Source organism: Mus pahari, chromosome 3 (genome assembly GCF_900095145.1).
Source record: "Mus pahari chromosome 3, PAHARI_EIJ_v1.1, whole genome shotgun sequence".
Lineage (NCBI taxonomy): Eukaryota > Metazoa > Chordata > Mammalia > Rodentia > Muridae > Mus > Mus pahari.
The window spans coordinates 104,650,689-104,660,688 of record NC_034592.1 but is presented as its reverse complement, the minus strand read 5'-3'; the positions used below and the strand labels follow the sequence as shown (position 1 = coordinate 104,660,688).

At 42.4% G+C, this 10,000-nt stretch overlaps 1 protein-coding gene across 6 annotated transcripts in view; it reads left to right on the top strand.

Annotated features, from left to right (window-relative positions):
• Positions 1 to 10,000, top strand: part of Tp53bp1 (tumor protein p53 binding protein 1) — a 102,912-nt gene that overhangs the window by 69,639 nt on the left and 23,273 nt on the right. For 4 of the 6 annotated variants that reach the window (XM_029535957.1, XM_029535956.1, XM_029535960.1 and 1 more), the window contains 4 exons: positions 1,921 to 2,040; positions 2,779 to 2,982; positions 6,678 to 6,735; positions 8,368 to 8,460. In XM_029535957.1, the coding sequence (XP_029391817.1) occupies positions 1,921 to 2,040; positions 2,779 to 2,982; positions 6,678 to 6,735; positions 8,368 to 8,460 (475 nt within the window). The remainder of the gene's footprint in view (positions 1 to 1,920; positions 2,041 to 2,778; positions 2,983 to 6,677; positions 6,736 to 8,367; positions 8,461 to 10,000) is intronic. The other 2 variants (XM_029535959.1, XM_029535958.1) reach the window with 2 other exon arrangements.

Below are 10,000 nucleotides of genomic sequence, written 5' to 3'. Positions count from 1 at the left end.
AACCACTGAGCCATCTCTCCAACCCATAAAGAATTTTAAGTAATGAGTCCTGTCAATTTTTTAGTAAGACCAATTTTTATACACAGGTGTTTTGATAATTGGTGTCGTTTTTTTTTTTTTTTTTTTTTTTTTTTTTTGGTTTTTCGAGACAGGGTTTCTCTGTATAGCTCTGGCTGTCCTGGAACTCACTTGGTAGACCAGGCTAGCCTCGAACTCAGAAATCCGCCTGCCTCTGCCTCCCGAGTGCTGGGATTAAAGGCCTGCGCCACCAGGCCCGGCTTGGTGTCGTTTTCTTTTATCTTTATTGTATCTTCATTGACATGCTGACATGCAATAGGGTCACCTATGATAATCTAGTAAAGAAGCAAAGATTTGATAATTTAAAAGATGGGCTAAATATGAGAGAATTGAAATGTGGAAAATTGTGGTTATCTTAAAAGGATAAAATAGACAACAGTGTTTTACAGAATTTGGTGATAATCTAACTGTATTAATGATGATTCAAATGGCTGGTAAGTACAGAGAAATGGAAAAGCATTAGGAGGACATTGAACGTGAATGATTAGGAATAATTAAGAAAGACACTGGAAACAGTTCACAGCATGCTGACTGAAGAGTTAGGATTTACTCTTTTTAGATTTATTTTATGTGTGTGAGTGCTTTGCCTGCATGTATGTATGTGTACCATGTACATGCCTGGTACTCACTGAAGTCAGAGGTCATCAGATCCCTTAGAGCTGGGGTTATGGATGGTCATAAGCCACCATGTTTGTTCTTGGAATTAAATCTGAGTTCTCCACAAGGCCCTCTTAACTGCTGAGCCATTTCTCTAGCCCAAAGAGTTAAGACTTTTTCTTGTATTGAAAACCTCAGAGGATACTGACTAGAAGCCAGCTTTTCCAAACCCACGTTATCTAACAGCTTCTCTGCTTACTTTGTCCTAAGAAGTGGGGCTTGTGAGAGAGGCTGAGGGAATGGTTGGTTGGTAGGCTGTATAGACAAAGGACAGGGACATTGAAAACTGGACAGAGGCCTGGAAAACGCCTCAACTCTCTATTAAGTTATATTGGTGAAATCAGATGTTCGTAAACTATTTATAATAAGTTTTACCTAGTGTTGTGCAAAGCAATCTTGCACCAAGAAGCAACAACAGTTTCCACTAATGAGATGCTTACATGTTACACGTGCATGTTCATTTGTCTGCCTGCTTCTGCCCTTTATGTGCTGGGAGTGAAGGTGTGAGCTGCCACACCTGGGTAAAATGTACTTTTATGTCTTCAGAAATATTTAGTGTTTGTAGTAATTTAATAGCACCCAACTACATATGCACACTTGGACGTTCCTTCTTAGCGATTCGCCAGCGGGGCAGAAGCTGAATGCTGCCACTCTGCTCACCATCTAGAATGTGTGCTGCTCAGCACAGCTGAAGGAAAGCCTCTGATTGGCTGTTAGAATCGGTGACCAGTTTGAAGTCCTTTTTGACCTATGAGATTCTTTATCACCTTTCAGAGAGGACCATATGTTAGGCTTTGCTTTGGAAGTCTAGGAGAACGCAATGCTAGGCAGCACTTACCAAATGATGCCTGTCTAGACACAGCCGTGTCCAGATCTGTGTCGCTAGGTGTATCTACGTGCAGTATTTTGGAAGCAGATGATGACCTAGCGTTGCTCAGTCCTCTTTCCTTTTGTGCCTCTGGTGGTGTCCTTTTTTATCAACGTTGCTATTGATGGCTAGAGACCTGGTGTCTTTCTAGTAGCAGGGACCTGGTTTGGATGGCTGTGAAGCTGATAGGACTAAGAAACTGGGAAAGGAGCAACTGAGATTTTTTTTTTTGTAGTTTCTCATTTTTGTGTAATGTACACTTCTGTGTGGTTTATGTTTTTTTCAATTGTGTTTTCATTTTTGTTTGTTTATTTCAGAAACCCCATTTCATTTCACTTTGCCTAAAGAAGGTGATATTATCCCACCACTGACTGGCGCAACCCCACCTCTTATTGGGCACCTAAAATTGGAGCCCAAGAGACATAGTACTCCTATTGGTGAGTGATTAAAAACAAAGATATTTAAGGCATTAAAATAAAAACTACCTAAAGTCCTTCTAAGATACCATTCTTCATGCAAGTGGTATTTCTCTATCTGAGGAGTTGGCCTGACTGAGAGGGCTGATGTTTGGTGTGGAGGAGCAGGGTCTGACCTCACCGCCAATAGCTGAGAGGAGGTGAGATGATGTAGAGAGAAGGTGGAGGGAAGGAGGGAAGAGTGTCAAGTCTGTCTTATCACTGGTTGAACTGGATCTATGCTGGGATATGCAGATGTTTTGCAAGAAGAGACAAGGAGTATGGAGGAGTGCTGTGCTCAGTGTGCTTGCTTGATCAGGCTGCGGCTGCATAGGGCAAGAAAACTTAGGTCCTCCGTCCTTGGAGCAGCGGGTGGATGTCTACATTAACCTATTTGTTTTCTCTAGTCAGTGCTGGGAGGTAACAGTCATGCCGCCTGGAGTCTCCTGTTTCCTATGCCTGATGCTGGCAGATGTGGGTTGGCTGAGGGCTCATGCAGCATCCTTTGTCCAGATGCAGAAGTGGAACTGAATCCTCTTAAGACCAGGTGTCAATACTAGTTGGTAGTTGTTGATACTTATAACAGGATCTATCCTAGGGACCCTCTTTAATCTTGCAGAGTGGTGGAGCCAAACAGCAAATTGATCATTTCAAGTTGCTGTTTTTCATGTTTGTATTTTAGTGTTCTTTCTTTCTTCCTCTCCGCCCCCTTTCTTTCAGGGATTAGTAACTATCCAGAAAGCACCATAGCAACCAGTGACGTCATGTCTGAAAGCATGGTGGAGATCAATGATCCTCTACTGGGGAATGAAAAAGGGGATTCTGAGTCTGCCCCAGAAATGGATGGAAAACTGTCTCTGAAAATGAAACTGGTTAGTCCTGAGACAGAGGCCAGTGAAGAATCTTTGCAATTTAGCCTGGAAAGTAAGTTTTATGTTTTTATTTGGTAATTAGTTATTCCAGGTTATCCACATCAGGGGGGTGACAAACGACTGGATATAACACCTCTGTGGCACCTGCACAAACAAGTATCCTACCCCCATACACAGAATTTAAATAAAAAAAGAGTCTAGAGTGGAAAATGTAGGATTTACACTATAAACTTAGGTGGACACTTTTCCATGTTGTTTGGTTAGAATAAAAAGATGATGTCAGATGCCCTGGAACTGGTGTTACAGATGGTTGTAAGTTGCCATGTGGGTGCTGGAATCAAATCTGGGTCCTGGGAAGGAATAGATGCTCTTAACTGCTGAAACTCTCCAGGCACCCCTCCCAGCCCCCAAATAATTTTTATAAAAGAGCAGCGTCAGTGGTAAGAGCTGAGGCCCAGTAGGATAAGTCAGACAGTGCCAGTGTGAAGACAATGGGCTGGTGCCTAGGAATGGGAGTCAGGCAATGTGAGGCCTTAGCGTGGCCTAGAGAGACGATGACTCTGCTCATTTATCCTTGTGCTGTTTGCTCAAGGCTGCCAGTTGTCTGAAGTCTCTCTGTTCTAAGCTGAAGCCTCCTCGTAGTGAACTGTCGTGGTGTTGGGCTCACTGAGAAGCTGGTTCTGGAAGTGGAGTCACCCTCTCCCCTAGAACAGATCCATGCATGTTTTTGTCGTCTTCCAAAACTCCCTGTCCTACTTGGGAGGCAGAGGCAGGCAGATCTTTGAGTTCAAGGCCAACTTGGTCTACAGAGGAAGTTTCAGGACAGCCAGGGCTACATAGATACTGTATCAAAACAAACAAACAAACAAACAAAACCCAAAAAATCCTGTCCTGGGGCAGGCTGGCATCCTAAGTATGTAAAAGGGAGAGAACATTAGGCAGTTAAGGGTGTTACAGACATTACAGCCGTAGAAATAGCTAGAAGGCGAGGTTACCATTGCTCATCCCATCATCAAAGTCCTGCAGTGGGAAAGAAGAAGCAAGCTTGTCATGGAGAGTGCTGTGCTCTGTTGGGTGGTCTCAGTGGATACCCTGGTCAGCTGCTTCAGCATGATGTGTTCAGCACCTGACTGGACCATGTTTTTCTGTCTGCTGTTAGTCACTGTTTCTTTTTCTTTTTTTCTTTTTCTTTTTCTTTTTCTTTTTCTTTTTCTTTTTCTTTTTCTTTTTCTTTTTCTTACTGTATACTTAGTAAACTCACTCATTTGAAACTGAAGACATGACTCTTATAGATCAATCCCCAGACCAGATGGAACACAGGGCTTTTCTATTTGAACCTAGAATGTCAATGGGAATGAAGGTATTATATGATTTCACCCTTATTATTATTTTGGGGATGAAGTAAGAGCTTACCCAGAGTGAGTCTGAGAAAGGGGCTGGTGTTGGCCTGTATCACCTTAAGTTCTCAGTACAAAGGAGACTTACTTCCCCCATAGAGACAATGGACAAGTAATAAGAGACAAAGGATGGCGGGCAAAGAGAAAAGGAAGGAATGTTTGTCTCCATGGGGACAAAGGACTGCCTCTGGATAGAGAGGAGACAGACTGGCCCATAGGCAAATAAATGGTGGTCTATAAAAGTAAAAAGAGAAACCCCTTGTTAGGATAAGGTGTTTAATTTTAACTGGGCATATTAATTAGGTGAGCCAAAGTGGGCTTTTGGTTTCTGGACTTTAATATTTTAATGGCCGGACCTTAGTAGTCGGTCTCAGGAGGAGGAGGTAGCCAGACTAGGGACTAGACCTTGGTGACTAGCTTTAGGAATGGAATCTAATGGTTATTAGCACGGAAGGAAGGATAGGGGAGAAGGGCACGGCCAGAGCCATAGTTGCCATGCGTGGACTGGCTAGGGTGTCTTCAGTATGCTGATGGTGGTATTTGGGAGTCTAGAACAGGAGGACCTCAAATTCAAGGCCATCCTGAGCTGAGAAAATGGAGGTAGGAGGGGGAGAGAGGTGAGGGACATGTTAGCACTGAACTCAACTTGACCTTTAGATGGAAATTCTACCTGAGAGACGAGAAGGAGCCAAACTAAGGTCTGTCACTCACATTGATAACATAGTACTCCCCTCTCCTTTATTTATTTATTTACTTATTTATTTTCCTACTAGAAAGGTAATCTCAGTCTCTGGGGCTCACAGATTCATTGGCTGACTTTCCCCTCACAGCCATTTACCTCTACTACCGGTTACCATGGTATTTTACTCCTAGGCCAGCTGACGAAGCTCAGGCCCAGCTACCTTTCTTTTCCTGAACAGGAAGGCTCTAGCTACCGAATCTGCTGCTTCCTTGATAGACGGTTGAGCTTACATTGAGTCTTGAGTGCTTTGTGAATGTCTGAAACACTTAAGAGCTGTGTTTTTCTGAGACTGGAATAAATTGAAGATGAAATGAACACAATCTAATCCCTTGACACTTAGTGACATGGTTACTACTGTGTTCCTCTTAGCTTTGCACTTACAGTATTGTTGCTGACTCTTCTGTGGGAAGTGTCCTTTCAAATATCTGTCCTTAAAACATTTTTTCAAGTGAATTTATGTGTTTGAGTTTTACGTGTGTGTGTGTGTGTGTGTAATGTTTGTGCCTAGAACCTATGAAGTTCAGAAGAACCCTTTAAGGGCTGGAGTTAGAGATGGTTGTGAGCCACCATGTGGGTGCTGGGGACTGACTGAACCCAGGTTGTCCCCAGGAGCGACAAGGTGGGTAAAGCCCCTTGGCAAGGCCTTGGGTGCCTTCTACATGTGAGTGTTTCTAAAATGAGCCACTTAATTTATATATTAACTTAACATATTTAACTATACATTTGTTTATTTTGACATAGTTTCATTATATGGCTCAGGCTGTTCTAAAATTATTGTGTAGCCCAGATTGGCCTTGAACTTAAGCTTCCCAAAATGTTGACATTGCAGGTGTGTTTTCTATAGGAAATCTGAAATGAAATCAAACTTCACCTGGCTTGTCATGTAGTTTATTCAGGTTTTTTGTTTTCTTTTTTTAAATAAAGTGTTAGCTTAACATGGTGATACACACCTTTAATCCCAGCAATTGGGAAGTGGAGGCAGGTAGGTTTCTGTGACTTTGATACCAACCTGGCCTACATAGACCCTGTTTCAAAAAAAATTTCTTTTATAAATATTTTTAAAAAGGTTGATATATGTACTTTATGTATATGAATGTTTTGTCTGCATGTATATTTGCACACTAGTAGAGGGCATCAGATCCCATGGGGCTACAGTTATAGATGGTTGTGAGCTACCATGTGGGTGTTGGGAATTGAATCCAGGACCTCTAGAAGAGCAGGCAGTACTATTAACTGCTGAGCCATCTCTCCTTCCCCTAACCCCACCATTTTTAGGTTTTCTCTTGTATTTTCTCACGTGAATTTTAAATTTCTTGTATGGGAAGGTGAGTCATGATTCAGATGGTTCAGTTTTCACTGACAGATATTATAGATTGTAGTTCTGGCAAAGTACATACATTTTCTATAGGAAATCTGAAGTGAAATCAAATGGTAGAGATGAGACAGCCTGTGCTGCTTGCGCATGTCTGTTCTGTTGGCCGTTAGCGCTCCTTGTTTCTTGTTTTATTTCTGTTGTTGCGGGTATGGCAAGCAGGCAGAGGCGTTAGAGTCGGGCTGACTGATGTCTGCTTCTCTTTCCTTTCTCTCACTGCTTTTGTTTTTGTCCAGAGCCTACAACTGCTGAGAGAAAAAATGGATCTACTGCCATTGCAGAGCCTGTTGCCAGGTAACCAGGGCTTGTTGTTATTTAGAGAAGTTTAATGCAAAGGTGCTGCTTAAAGAGAGGAACACACGAAAATACTCAAAGCCCAGCATAAAGAATTCAGCAGTGTTTTGAATTATAAGCGTCCTCGGTAATTTTAAATCTAACAAACATTTATTGTTCTTACTATTAGAATACCTACTGGTTTTCCCGCCATTCAAGTTCTTACTGTTAGAATAAGTACTGGTTTTGCCACCATTCAAGCCTTTTCTTTTTCTTTCGATGACCAAGGTGGGGAAACAAAGGGCCAAAGGAGATGGTTCTAGGTACACTGCCTGTGCTCTGTGCTTGCCCGCAGCCTCAGGACATTCTGCCTTTTCTTGACAACTACTATGCTGAGCTGTTTGCTCTGTCAGGAATGCTGCAAAGCCTAGAGTGAAGTATGCTGGGATATGAGGTTTTGGTGCTGAGGCTCTGCCGTCTGGTGGTTGGGAGAATAGACTTCTTGGTTTCTGGTGTGAGTCATCCCAGTGGGAAAACCCAAGCCAGCAGTTGGTGACACACAGGTGATGGTCGGCTCTAAGGCCAGCACAGGCAGGCACTGTGAGTAAAGCCAATTGGATGTGAGAGTGCGCAGGGCTGAAGATGGCAGCCACACCTGTGCTCCATTCACAGTTCTTTGTCTCTGCCAGTGGCTGTCACTTTTTAGTGAGCTAGCTGGGCTAGAGCGCAGTTGTCATGCTTGCCTAAGTGAGGACTGTCGTTCAGTCCGTACTACAACAAATAAGTGACGTTTTAAAAAGAAAGGATTCAAGCTTATTATTGCCAAATCTTAAAAAAAATTGAAGAGAATTTTAAATTAAAAAAAAAAAAAAAACAAAGTGCCTACTGACTATAAATGACCCTCTTTGTGGATTTCTGAACTGTTGGGGAGAATATAGGGAGGGAAGATGAGGAAAAAGTAAAGGATGGCGGGTTATTGGAAAAGATGGAAGTCATTGGTATTGCCACGAAGCAATTGTTTTTAAATTTAAAAATCTATGCTTAAGACAGCTGTTAATTTTTTTGACCATTGGGTTCATCTTAAGAAGTTACCGAAAGAGGGTGGAGACTTGGCTCAGTGGTTAAGATCCCTGGATGTTCCTCAGAGGACCTGGGTTCAGTTCCCAGCACCCACATGGCAGCTCACAGCATCTGTAACTCCCATCCCAGGGCTGACGCCTTCTTCTGGCCTCTCTGAGTTTCAGGCATTTGTGTGGTACAGAGACAGACATACAGGCAAAATACCTGCATACCTGAAAAGATAAAATTTGGTGTCTGGTGCCATGGAGGCTAGAAGAGGGTGTCACACACCCTGGAACTGGAGTTACAGATGGTTCTGAGTTGTCGTGTGGGTGCTGGGAGTGGAACCTAGGTCCTTTGGAAGAGCAGCCCGTGCTTGTAACTGCAGAGACATCTCTTTAGTTCCTATACTGAGAGATTTTTATTATGCTAATTTGAAACGTATCAAAGAGTTGGCTTTTGGGGTTAATGTAGATTAGAGTTTGGGATACCAAGAAACTCTATGTCTAAATAGAGTGATCTCCAGAGGTACTTTTCCACTTGAAGCTTACAAGATGCATTGCTTTAATGCATTGCTTTAATGTATTATGTTAGTCCCCAGAAGCCCGTGCCTGTGTTTGGCTGCATCTATGAAGCCCAGCAAGAGAAGGAGGCTCAAAGTGAGGCTCCTCCCTCTGTACCCGCCAGGTAAACATTTTCTTTTTCTTTTTTGGGGTTGAGGTTTCATTATGTAGCCCTGGCTGGCCTTGAATTTACAGAACTCCACCTGCCTCTTCCTCCTGAGGGCTGTGATTAAAGGCTTCGGCCATACTGTCTGGTGTATTTTCTGCAGCATTGATTCATTGCATGGCTGATTCCATTTCATGGTATTGGTTGGCACTGTTGTGTGAAATTGGCTGTTTATGTACATACCTGGTTTTTTACTTGCTATGCTGTTACATGTTGTTTTGCCCAGGTTTGCCCTAGGCTTGCCTGGGCTAGCATTGCTCTTGCTTTAGCTTCTTGAGTGGGTGGGACCACAGTTGCATGATTTTGTTTGTTTGATTGATTGCTTAGTTTTATCGAGAGAATATTTTTCTGTATAGCCCTGGTTGTCCTGGAACTTGCTGTGTAGACCAGATTGGCCTTGAACTCAGAGATCTGAAAGGCATCATATCCAACTATTTATTTATTTTTGTTTTTTATTTTTATTTTTTATATTTATTTTTAAAGATAAATATTCTTTTGTAATTTTACATTACAACTAAATTTGTAATGTAAAACCAATTTTGAAATTCATTTGTAATGTGTTTGTTTTTTTGTGTGTGTATGTGTGAGAGAGTGCAGTGTGCTCTCCATCCACTAGAGCAGTATGCACCCTTAACCCCGCCCCACCCTCCGCCCCTGTTGTTTCTTTGGCCCTCCTTCCCCATTCTTTCAGTGTCTCTCACTGAGTCTGGAGCTCCTCATGTTCCCACTAGTTCCCTACAAGCACAGAGATTACTAACAGGCTTGTTAACCAAACAGTTTTAGTATTGATCACTTGTCAAGTGCTCCTAGGAGAATGAGAAGTACCAAACTCCTTTTGTTTGGTAGTAATTTGCTAACCCTGCCCATACTGTAATGAGTCACCGTCACCCAGACCCCACCCAGACCTTGAGTCATGGTCTCACTCTGTGGCCCTGGCTAGCCTGGAACTCACTATGAAGACTATGCTGACCTCAAACTCAGATCTACCTCACTCTTCTGGGCTTGAAGAAGTGCTCCACCAGTCCTGCCCATCACTTTTGGTCTTTAAAGAATAACAGTTCTGATTAACTCTTTAGAGACAGGGTTGGGATTGGGGAGGGGGAAATCTTAATATCCATGTTTTAGAAAAAAAAAATCTCAAACAAAGCATAACTTTGCTTTAGAAATAAAGTTATATTCACAGCGTCTACCCTGAATAAATAGTTTCTGGGGTGTTTTAGTTTTGGACCACAATAAGTAGGCTGGGTAGCTTACTAGACTCATAAATTTATTTCTTAATGTTTGTGTGGTCTGGGAAGTCGTAGGTTAGAGCTGGTAGTTCCTGGAGTGGTTTACAAGTGCACTTACAGTGACAGTGTCAGGACAACTGTTCCTTCCTCGTGTGATTGGGTCCCAAAGCTCTCACCTCTCAGTGCAGCTCTGTGGGCTGTTGGGCTTTATGAGTTTTTTTTTTTTTTTTTTTTTTTTTTTTTTTTTTTTTTTTTTTTTTTTTTTTTTT